This window comes from Onychomys torridus, chromosome 1 (assembly GCF_903995425.1).
Source record: "Onychomys torridus chromosome 1, mOncTor1.1, whole genome shotgun sequence".
Classification (NCBI taxonomy): domain Eukaryota; kingdom Metazoa; phylum Chordata; class Mammalia; order Rodentia; family Cricetidae; genus Onychomys; species Onychomys torridus.
In genome coordinates this window covers 156,644,843-156,656,952 of record NC_050443.1, presented here as the reverse complement: position 1 = coordinate 156,656,952, position 12,110 = coordinate 156,644,843, and the positions used below count along the sequence as shown (strand labels likewise).

Here is a 12,110-nt window from a genome sequence, read left to right as displayed (position 1 = left end):
TCTCAAAGAACTAATAAAAATTATTAAAAATTTAAATTGGTCAAATTTGTTATTGGGAAGCTAAATATGTACTCATTCTCAAAGTAACACTTGAAATATTACTGTTACAGAGTTGGGGAATGTTCCACTACACAGAGAGAGTTCTGAATAACAGACAGCATTCTGTCCATCTAAACCACAAGCAGTTTAAAATTTCAGATAATGGGACACATTGATACCCGATATCCAGAGGACACAGTGCACATAGAAAGAACTGCCAGAAATACTTATGACATACTTAGTGATTAGGAAGCATTAAGTACATCCAGACGGAGAGGGTGCTGGAGAATAACTTGCCTAGACTCGTCAAAAAACGGTATCCCAAGACACACAAAATGAAGAAACTACCTTTAGTTAAAGGAGATTAAAGATCATCAACCATGATATGCAACAAATGATTCTTGATTTTATCTCGAATCAATTTGAAGTACTTGAGATAACTAGAAAAAAATCATTAATTTTAATTTTATTAATAATTAGTTTGAATCAAATAATATCACAGCACAACTGTAAAGTTTCCTTGGGGTGGGGCCACTGTGTTGTGTCCCTCTTATGCTTGGGAGGCACATGCTGAAATATTAGGAACAAATGCCTGGGTAACTGCAGATGACTTACAAATATACATATATGATATATACATGCATACATATTCACACACATGTATTTATGGAAGAAAACTAATTTGACATGATAATTTCCTAGAATGGCAATTTTCAGAGAAGTTACTAAAGATTTTGAAGATATCTTAAGGAGAAAGAAAAAAATATAAAATTCAGAAATAGTTTTCCGTTTTTAGGACAGTCTCTGCAATGAGCTTGAAGTGTTAAAAACATACAGTTCATACTGATGTTGTCTAACTGTGCAGGAGAAAATGACCAGAGAGAAGCTTGGATCACATAGGTGATGTGTGCGGTTTGGTTATTCCTTATCTTCCTGGGAATAATCTTTGAAGATTACAATTCCAACAGGGGTGACACAGGATGAAATTGAAGAGTGACGTTTCAGCCCAGTTGACTGACATCTGATCATCCCAGGGACAATATCTGAGGATACGTGCCCTTGGGAGACCATCTACAATATTCCCTGGGAAATTCTGAGATGATGGTTTCATAACCAAAGGCTGGACACCAGGTTTATCTTGAAATTCAGGAAGTAGAAAATGATGGGATTTGTGCATGAGGGAACAGAGAGATTGGTCCTGTAACAGCTCAAACAGATTGCCTATAAATAATCACTGAGGACTTCAGAGAAGATTCAGGATGAGACAATGATGCCCAGGTGGTATGAGATGCTCTTCTGTGGAAACCAAGGGACAAGGGGGTGGGTGGTGGGGTGGGTGGTGGCGATTTCAGCCAGCCTCTGGGCCGGTGCCTTCTTCATGGAATCTTCCAAGAACGTTGGGATATTGTGTTCACCCATCTTTCACTCAAATAGCTAGAATGGTATCCAGGAGTGTGGCTTTATTCACTATCTCACAATTGATTTCCTGAAGCATCTTTCCGGTCATGTACCTGGAGCCTTGCCCTCACCCTCAGCTCTGTCCTGAAGCACAATGCTCAAATGACCATCATAGAAACAGGACTGCCTGATTTCCACATGACAAGAAACTGGGGGGAAAAAATCTTAAATCATGGTCCGACAAAGTGTGACTTAGATGGGTCTGTCTGTCTTCTCTCTCTCTCTCTCTCTCTCTCTCTCTCTCTCTCTCTCTCTCTCTCTCTCTCTCTCTCCTTTATTCTTCTCTCATACATTACATCTTGACCTTTGTTTCTCCTCCCTCCACTCCTCCCAGTCGCTTCCCCCACTTCCCCTCTCCCCCAAATCAACTCCTTCTCTGTTTAAAAAAAAAAAAAAAAAGAGCAGGCCTCCCAAGGATATCCACCTAGCATGGTCAAACAAAATGCAATAAGACTGGGCAAAAATCCTCATATCCCAGCTGGATATAGCAAGCCAGTAGGAGGGGAAGGGTCCTAAGTGCAGGCAAGAGTCAGAGACTGTAGCAGGAATCTTAAATGGTCTTATTAATAAAACCAAACCTGAGGCCAGTTATTGGGGTGAATGCTGGAAGATCAGAGAAGCAGAGCAAGCCACAGCTTCCTCACCTCACCAGCTCCTCAGCTGATCCTGTTTCCTTAGGCTGGAAGCCTCTGAGTCCTCATCCAGAATGGCTCTCAGCTGAACTGTGCTGCTCCAAAGCCTAAAAGCTTAACCAGCCAAATGCTGAACCAGCTAAATGCTTCTAGTTTCTGGTCTTCACACCTTATCTATCTTGGTCTTTCTGCCATCACTCCCTGGGATTAAAGGCTTGCTCTCTGGGTTTAAAGGCGAGTGTCTGCCATGCTGGCTGTATCCTTGAACACACAGAGATCCGCCTAGCTCTGCCTCCCAAGTGCTGGGATTAAAGGTGTGCACCACCACCACTGCCCAGCTTCTGCTATGGCTTGCTCTGACCCATTTTCTAGCCACCATTTTTGGCTCTGTATCTAGTGGCTGTTCTGTTCTCTGACCCCAGATAAATTTATTAGGGCGCACAATATTTTGGGGAACACAACACCATCACAATAGACACTCCTCACCCCCAACACACACACTCCCATTGTTGGGAGTCCCACAGGAATACCAAGCTACAATTAAGAGTAGGCTAAAGAATTAAGGGCTGGTAAGATGCTTCAGTGGGTAAAGGTACTTGCCACCAAGCCTGAGTTTGATACCCACAGGACCCACAGGGCAGAAAGAGAGAACTGGCTCCCAAAAGCTGTCTTCTGACCTCCAAATATGCGCTGTGGTGCTCAAGCACAGACACACACACACACACACACACACACACACACACACACCCCAATAAATGTAATTTTAACAGTTTTGTAGAACCCTAACTTTCAGGAGATGAAATCTCAGTAGGATTAAATATAAAGTACTTCAAGGCATGTCTAGTTTTGAAATGACATGAAAATGCCGGAATGCAGAGAATCATTATAAACAAAACTATTTGGTGGGGATTATTTAAAGAGTAGCTCAAGTTGGGTAGTGTGGTACATGCCTATAATCCCAGCATGAAAGAAGCTGAGGCAGGAGGATCATGAGCTTGAGTCTGCTTGTACTATAGAGCAACACCCTGTTCCTACTAGGCAAACCCCTCAAAGTGTTCAAAACATTAGTGTGTTCAGCCTGGAAAGGAAATATTTTGGTAAGAAAGATGTTATAATTTTTTTAACACATGAAGGAGGGACAATGGGTGAGAAACCATGCTTATTCCTGAAGGTCCAGAGGCCCAAACTAAGAGAAATAGAAATTATGCATAGGAAGACCAATTTCAACACAATATCAAAGATAACAGTCTGTCATTAGAATCACACCAGAAAAGGGCTCTGCCTTGTGAGCAGATGGATCCTCCGTTATGGGAAATAATCAGTGCAGACTGCAAAACACAGGAAGATGGACAGGGGGGGGGGGGGGGGGGGGGGGGTGTGAATGAAAGGGAAATCTATAATTCTTAATACTTTTTTGACAGTCGCTGCATTTGTCCAAGGAGATGGAAATATCAGAGAATTAAGAAATAAGAGAGCAAGGGGGGCGGGGGCGAGAGAGGAAAGGAATCTACAGACATGGACAGGCTGAAACAAACCAACTGGCCGGGCAAACGAAGTGAGCAAAGAGTACACAGGAACTTGGGGGAATCATCAAAACGTGAAGCGGGGAGCTCTCAGGGGCTGTCAGAGGGCAGAGTCTGAGTCCGAGAGATAAGGGGTCAGACATCCTGGAGGCAAGTGATAAGACCGGAGGGTCAAGCCAGAAAGTGCCCCCGTGTCCCAACGGTTTCTGTTCACTCTGCCACCATCAGAGTGAGAGGACAATTCTGTCTTAGACAACCTTTGCACTTGCCAATGCAGCAGAATCGCTAAGGAATCCTGAGCAATTCTTCCAATGCACCAGGAGTACACGAAGGGGCTCACTGCTGGTTTTTGTTGTTGTTGTTTGGGGTTTTTGGAAGGGCAGTGTGAGACTGTATATGATTCCAGGAACAATGGGACTGCCAGAGGGCCCAACCTGTGCCGAGGATGAAGAAGATGGGCTTGACTCCAGCCTGATGTCAAGAAACTCTTCTGTCACCACACATCCCTTCTGTCCAATTTGCAGAAGAGAAACGGCTGTAAAAGACCAACAGATTATCTACCAGGCCAACGTGAGGTCTGGGATATGTCTCCGTCCATCCTGAAAGCCCACAGGCAAGGAGGTACCTCGTCCAGCTCTGCTGCTGACAATAACCTAAGACAAGTCTGACTTCCTCTTTCTGAGTCTGTTTACTCACCTGTGAGAGAGGGAGATAACGTGAGGCAGCGGGAGGTGAAATAAGACGAGGCCTACCACGTGCTTAGATCCGCCTCCAGCACACAGGAGGTGTTCAACACACCAGGCATGGCGGTTCACAACTGCAACCCCAACTGAGGAGTATAAGGTTAAGGTTAGCTTTATATAGCAACACTATCTGGAGAAAGAAAGAAATAAAGAACAAAAGAAAGAAAATTAAGTGAAAAAGAGAGGCCCGATAAGCCTTAGTTTCTTTGGAGCAGGATGAGAGGACTCCATCGACTCCCCCAGGACCCTTGCTTTAGTGAGGACATAATGGCCAGCATGGGCTGGCCCCTCAGGCATGGCGATGGCCTGGGAAAGAGCTTTAGTGGAGATGTTTCTTTCAAGATGAAGGTTGATAGCAGTTGTTCAAAGTGGGAAGACACTGTTCGGAATGTGCTTTGCATTCACAGAGTGCCTTCATCTGAAGTCCCTGGCACATAGGATTCCTAGAAGTAATTTCACTTGACTCCACAAAAATCATTGACAGGGCAATGTTATACCCATTTTCAAGTTAGGAAACTGAGTCTCCAAATAAGTGAGTTGCCTAAGGTTTTTCAACCAGGAAGTAGTTGGAGCCCACAAACCCACACCCCAAAGTCTATCATCCCTGGAACACTTCACTACCACTGGAGGATGGTGGGTCATTTTTTTAGAACTGACGGTGATGTGTGGCTGAGGATTTTGTATGCATGAGTCTATCTAATCTTTGCAGCTGCATATCATTATTCTGATTCCTATTGTCCAGACGAGGAAATCAGGGCTTAGAAAGCAGATGGCTGGTAAATCTAAATCTGTCTGACGTGAGTCTGCACCTGCATCGTTACACTTCCTTCCTCGGGACCAGAGAAGGAGATGGCATGATGCTGAGCTGGAAGAGCAGCTGAGAGGCAGCGTGGCAGAACCAAAGGGCCAGGAAGCAAAGGATTACAAGCCCCAAAAGACACGGTTTTTAGCCTGAGCAGGGAACATTCCCTGGGTATACACTAGTGCAAGCCTAAGATGAATACCCTTGGATATGTGAATTCAATACTTCGATTAAAGTTACATGAATGAAGCTGGGGAACCTCAGAAGTGAAAGCAGAAGGGAAGGAGGCAGGCGAGCATGGTGGAAAAGAGCAGATGCCGTAGCAGGAAGTGTAGCTCAGGAGGGATAGAATAGTCCTGAGACCATAAGTGAGGTGGAAGAGGTGACCAGGCTGTGGATCGTGGAGGACAGGGGAGATCTGTCTTGCTCCCCAGGCATCTTCTATCATCCCTCAGCACAGGCCACCACAGTGCACACGCTCACTTACTTCATTTGGTACAGATTATTGGTGCCTCTGTGGTCGATGTCGTGGCAGAAGGCAGCAGCAAGCATGGCAAACGCTTCAAGGTCTGTGTAGTATTTCTTTAGTCTCCCTGTCTAGAAAGACGGGTGAGTACATATTTGTAGAGGTCAATACATCTTATACCCAGCATAGCCCAGTCTTACTGTGAGGGAGGTGGGGCCCCAGGGCCTGGGTGGGGGGTGTTCACCATGTTTCCACCAAAGGCTAGTTTTGTGTTTAGTGAGTCTTGTGTCATCCCAGGCAGTTTCAAAACCTAGGACATATCTGGGTTTTCCTTTAAGATGGTAAGCATATGGATTTCTGGTTGGTAATCTAGCCGAGTGCCCAGGGAGACCCGCATCTCTGGCAGCAGCCGCAGAAGGGTGTGAGTCTGTGGGATCCTGTCTGTGAATGTCAAATGATAGCTCTGACACCACAAGCCATAGCCACTTCTCCTCTTTTGTCAAGTGCGAACTATTCAGAGTTGCAAACCTTTGCCAAGGCTTCCAGCATTGGTACCTACCATCAGCAAAGTGAACATGGTCTGCCCCACATTGAATCCATGCCGCCAGTTGTGGTAGGTGACAGAGCGGTACCCTTTCCGCACTGTGTACATCCACCTGGTAAGAACCTGTTATCCAAAGACAACACTGTTCAGACTTTAGAACAGAATTCTAAAGGGTAGGAGGCCTGGGGCATGCTTATCTAAAAAGGTGCACTGGTCCTGTTGACAGAGTTTAAGCCAGTGCATTCTCAAAGTTAATGATAATTTGAAATCCTAACTTGGGCTAATCTTTGGAACTGTAGAAAACATCAGTGAGGCACCGCAACAGAACCAAACTGCTTTTCAAGCAAAATGCCTCCTGACCTCTACCGGTACTTTGAATTTCTCCACCGCATTTATCTCAAAAAACAGCCGCAGCCCACATTTAACCAACTCGTGCTCGGTAACCGGGAAGTCGCTGAAACAGAACTCATACAGATCTGCTGTGTTCGGGTCCGGCAAGTCCTCCTTCTGTTGAAAGGACAGATCAGTTCAGATTACATTCAGCTGATGGCCCTTTACGCCACACACACAATATCGATGACAGTAAAGGGTTAACAGGAGGGGCTGTGGAGATGGCTCAGCAGCTCAAGGTATTTGCTACCCGGCCTGATGACCTGAGTTCAATCCCCAGAATCCGCATGGTAAGGAGAGAACCGACTCCAGGAGTTAGTCTCTGACCCCACCTGTGCACCATGGTTCATGATCCAGCCCTCACTCCCATCTACCCCCGCACAATTAGTTTATCAATGAATTAAAAAGAGATACGATGATAAAAGAAAACCACAAACAAGTCCCTGCACCACAGCCAAGGCCTGCCTCTTGGTGCTTTCTCTCTCTCCCACGGGGTCAGGGGCGCCTCTTGTTTCCTCTCTGCTCCTACCCTTCTCCCTTGTACCAGCTCAGTTATACAATGACCAGAGGCTGATGACCAGTCGAATCTCAATATAGAGCCATGCTTAAAATTTTTCTAAGTGGATTTGACTCCAACCCAATCCCAGAGACTCTTCTCTTTCTAGAGTAGACATTTTTATTTTAAATCCACCACAAAGGAGTTAGGAATATGTGGGCGAGAGGAAGGTTAACGAAGAACACGGTCACGACTGTGACTCAGGAGATAAAAAAAAAAAAAAAAAAGAATGTTTTCAATAAGGAATTTAGATTAGTGAGATGCTTATCAAAGGCAGACCAATGAAGGGCAAGAGCTCAGGATTCTTAGAGAACAGGGCACCATGCACTCAGTGCCGTGGGATAAACAATGCTTGGGAACAGGCTCCCGCTAATCAAATGAGGAGAGATTCTGAGGGGGCATCTCTGAGGGGAAGAAACAGAAGAGGGGACCGAGAGAAGGAGAGAAGGGAAACAAGTCAGAGACAGGTGATAGTGAACACAGACGAGGGGATGCAGGAAGTCACTGGGAGTCAGAAAGGAACAGAGCATGAGAGGGCAACCCAGGCACCCGAAAAACTATAGTGTTGCTCAAAGCAGGCATATGGCATTTGGTGTTGAAATGTGTATGAACGGATCTCGGGGGAACATTCAGCTCATGGAAGGAAGTGGCCTGCTTTTCTGTGTTTCTGTGTCTCATCAGCACAGTGTAGAGAGTACAATGTGCACTGTGCCAATAGTCCCTGAACCGAGTTCCCCTGCAGGTGTGGGGTAGACCACACAGCTCCTGTGCACCCCTCCCTCTGGGTGCTCTCTCCCACCATGGTCATTGCCCTGAGAAGGGCTGGGCTCTGTCACCCTGGCATGCCCTCTGGCTATGCTGTAACTCGAAACTACTAAGATAAACCTAGCCATAGTCTCCCTAGATCCTGAGGGGCCTCCTCTAGTCATCTGGTTTAGTTACAGTTTTGTTTTGTTTTGTTTTGTTTTGGAGCTGAGGATCGAACCCAGAGCCTTGCGCTTGCTAGGCAAATGCTCTACCACTGAGCTAAATCCCCAACCCTAGTTACAGTTTTAAATGATCTCTGTGGATTGAAGTATGTTGAACAATGATGGGGAAAAGCAGGAAACCAAAGGATGAGTCTTCAGGAGAAGTCTTTCTTTTCAGTCTTGGAAAATGTCAAGGAAGAGGAAACTCAACATTTACTTGAGAAATGAGAATATGTGCCCAAAGAGATTGTACAGAAAGAACATGGGGATCACAGGGAATTCTTACCAATAGGGCCAGGAGCTGTCTCTCATCACACTCTTCAATTGCATCCACGTGTAACTTCTCTTTGAATTTCTGAAATGGGAAAGCAATCAAAGTGTGGAGTTCCTACAAAGACTTCTATCCGATCCCTCTACTATCAAAACCAGTTAAGATACAGTTAAAATAGGCTACACATCTGATACATATAAAGATTTTTGTATGGGAAGAGCCTTACAGCAAGTGATTAGGAAGAATTAGACCAATAACCTAATACGACTGAGTTCTCTCCTTTTCCAAAACGCAGTCGTAACCATCTTAAAACTAAGCTGTGGGCTACAGGTGGGCAGGGAAGGAAAGAAGGAAACAGTGGTTTCCGTCTCTTTTTCCAGCTGCCAATATCAGTTTCACGTGGTCCATGCACTTGTTCTCGTCCTTATCATCCCAATACTTTAGTCAGATCTCTTTTAACTCTTAATGGCTCCAGCAAAACAAAGCCAATGCCCCACCACACTCTACCTACAATCACACTCAAAACAAAAGGAACTAGGAAAAGGCAAAAATGAGAGTCATTATGTGAGGCCTGGAGAGATGGTTCAGCAGTTAAGAGCACTGACTTCTCTTCCAGAAGATCCAGGTTCAATTCCCAGCACCCATGTGACAGCTAACAACTGTCTGTAACTCCAAAATTTGACACCCTCACACAGACATACATGCAGGCAAAACACTAATGTACATAAAATAAGAATAAATAAAAATTTTAAAAGTGATTATGTGGTTAGGTAGCGGTGGTGCATGCCTTTAATCCCAGTACTCAGAGGCAGAGGCAGGTGGATCTCTGTGAGTTTGAGGCCAGCCTGGTCTACAGAGTGAGTTCCAGAACATCCAGGGCTACACAGAGAAACCCTGTCTCAAAAAACCAAAAACCAAAATTTAAAAAAAGTGATTATGTGATGTGGTTCCCTTATTTTGAGGTAATTAGAACATTGTCAGCAAAAATCCACTGGCTCCCTCATCAGAAGATATTGGACTTGATCATGTGATTTGGTTTAGTCAGTAAGTCCGGACTTTTAGAGACCACCATGTAAGCAAAAACTTTAAGTCACCAGTTTGCTGCTGGTCCACAGAAGACGAGAGGCCACAGAGCAAACCAGACTCACAGCTTGGTCACCAAGGTCAGTGAGAGTCTGCTTAACCCACAGCTATGTACATAAAACATAGATAATAAGGTAGGTCACTGAGTTGATACACCATTTGTTACACAGCATTAGAGGATAATAACTGACTGATACATTGCTCTTCTCCTAAACCTTGTTTTCCTCACTAGTATACTTGAATCTAGATGTCGCTGCTTCTGCTCCCACACACCCACAAAGTGCTATTGGAACATTGCAGTCTGGACTTCCAAAAAGGCTAGCCCCCTGGGCTGACCAAGCTCCTCCCAACACCTCACTGTGTCTTCCTCTCCTTAGCCCAGAACTAAGCCTCTTCTCATTGGTCTGACTTCCCAGTCATTAGGTGATTTCCAGAAGTTGAGGTGAAATGCCATCGTCCATAGGACTGGATTCCTCACTTACCAAAATAGATCCGATTTCATCGGAGGTGGCTTTTGTGCGGCTCATGATCATTTCCTGAGCAAGGTCCTTTCTGCTTTCCAGTTTATTCACTCTCTCATAGGTATCGGTGTTCAAAAGAGACCATCCAAGAAACTGGGTTAAAGTCTGGAGTGTAAGAAACAGTGACTCAAATCCTCTAACGTTAATATAAATTGCTTTGCGGACAACAATATGCAGTCTCTTACAATGATCTTCCTTCCACCATGGCCAACCCAGTTCTTTTTTTAAATTACTTTTATTGTTTTAGTTATTGCTGGAGAACTTCATGTGTGCACATATTGTGTTGTGATCAAATTCACCTGCGATTTCTTCTTCCCAATTCTTCACCTGCCACTCCATCATTGCTTCTACCTCTCGACTTCATGTGCTCTGTGTTTAAACTAAGCACTGGATCCACTTATGCTGCCCGTATGTGCGTGGGGGTGGGACCATCTACTGGGTGGCTTCTCAGGGGCTCTTTTCTGAAGAAAACTGACCCTTCCTCAGAAGCTACCAATTTACAATTGCTCCTCAGATAAGGGATGGGACTTCACCAGCCCTTCCCGACCCACTCTGCCAACCCAGCGCTTCATATCAACATAAGGAAAAAGAAATCTGAATTTATTGCCCAGACAGTAAGACTGACTAAGCTTTGCTTTTCAGGTGCCATGTTTCCAGAATATTCTACTGCAGAGAAGGAATTACAAACAGAATAAAATAAAGTAGGACCTAAAAATTAGGCAGACATTTGAGGCCAAGAATGGGAGAGATTATAAAAGAGGAAGGGGAGAGGGATAAAAATATTCTTTGCTGTCTTTATAGGATTGGAAAGAATTTGGGTAAAATCAAAACTTCATACTTGAACATAAAAGGTTGCAGTTTATAGAAATCCAGAAACAGAAACGACCCCACAACAGCATCTTGATTACAACTGTGAGACTCGTGTCTTAAATGTTCTTTGGAATGTCATTCCAGACCAAGGAGTAGCTATGCAGCCGCCACGATTTCATCATGTTCCGCCGCCTCTCTTGTTCTTCCCCACACTTACCTCAGTGATATGCTCGTCATGCTCATCAAAGGGTTTCCCATCCTTCCTGTTGTAAAATGTAGCCACTCCCACAATGTCTTCTTTCTTGTTAACAATAGGTAGGGACAAGACGTTTTTAATGACCCAGCCAGTTTCATCGACCGGTCCTTTCTATAAACAATAAGGGAACTTAAGTTACTTTAATATTTCCACTTTTTAATTTTTAAACAACTATAGATTTACAAGATGTTTCAAAAGAAATGTACAGAGAAATCCATGGACTCTTCATTCAGCCCCTACCAATGGAAACAACTCCTCTAACTGCAGTACAGTACCCAAAACCAAGAAACAGACAATATACAACTCATAGACCTTATGGGGTCTTGCTAAATTTATATCTTTGTGCTTATGTGGATGTTCATCTCTCATGGAAAATTTCAACTGCCATTAGAATCAACTGAAATACCCCATCACCCCAACACACCCTCTATTATACCTACAACCACCACTACCCAACCGCCACTCAGCTTATTTTAAAGTCAATCTTGGGGTGAGAACATAGTTAGGATAAGTACCCCAGGCCCTCTATTCAAATGTACCATAACTAGGGCAACTGTGTTCTGACACTATAGCCTTCCCCTTTATCCTCACCCCTGGGGATGGACAGGGCCTCTTAGCTTTATGTTACCTCTCAGTTTCCTTTGCACTGTTTCCATCTTGCAATGTTTGTGTAGTTAATTTCTTATGTTAGAGTCTCTCTGTTGAGTACTTCGTATAATTTCTGTCTAATCCATCGAGATAGTCTTTCAGTTTATGGTATGTTGTTATTACTAAAACCTGTGAGACTCTATGACAAACTAAGACCCAGGCCAGTTGCTAGAGTTACAAGAAGTCAACCACAGGTCCTATGTCAAGATGCTCCCATGTTAGCAGGAGGGATGCAGACAAATAACTTCAGAAGTGTTTCTCAAACTGTGATCCAAACTGTGTTGTGGAATAATTATTTTAACAAGGCACAGATATGCTACATTTGTTCATGCTGCAGAATATTCCTTTAACTGTGTAAAGATGTATTGTAGTTAGAAGTTTTCCTGTGTCCCGGCTGGCC

The 12,110-nt window shown here is 44.3% G+C and overlaps 1 protein-coding gene across 2 annotated transcripts in view; it reads right to left on the bottom strand.

The window, feature by feature from the left end:
* Positions 1 to 12,110, bottom strand: part of Pde6c (phosphodiesterase 6C) — a 55,022-nt gene that overhangs the window by 19,716 nt on the left and 23,196 nt on the right. For both annotated transcript variants that reach the window (XM_036203965.1, XM_036203975.1), the window contains exons 9-14: positions 11,024 to 11,173; positions 9,958 to 10,101; positions 8,408 to 8,476; positions 6,568 to 6,714; positions 6,223 to 6,330; positions 5,685 to 5,794 (exon numbers count right to left, since the gene is read on the bottom strand). In XM_036203965.1, coding sequence (XP_036059858.1) covers positions 5,685 to 5,794; positions 6,223 to 6,330; positions 6,568 to 6,714; positions 8,408 to 8,476; positions 9,958 to 10,101; positions 11,024 to 11,173 — 728 coding nt within the window. The remainder of the gene's footprint in view (positions 1 to 5,684; positions 5,795 to 6,222; positions 6,331 to 6,567; positions 6,715 to 8,407; positions 8,477 to 9,957; positions 10,102 to 11,023; positions 11,174 to 12,110) is intronic.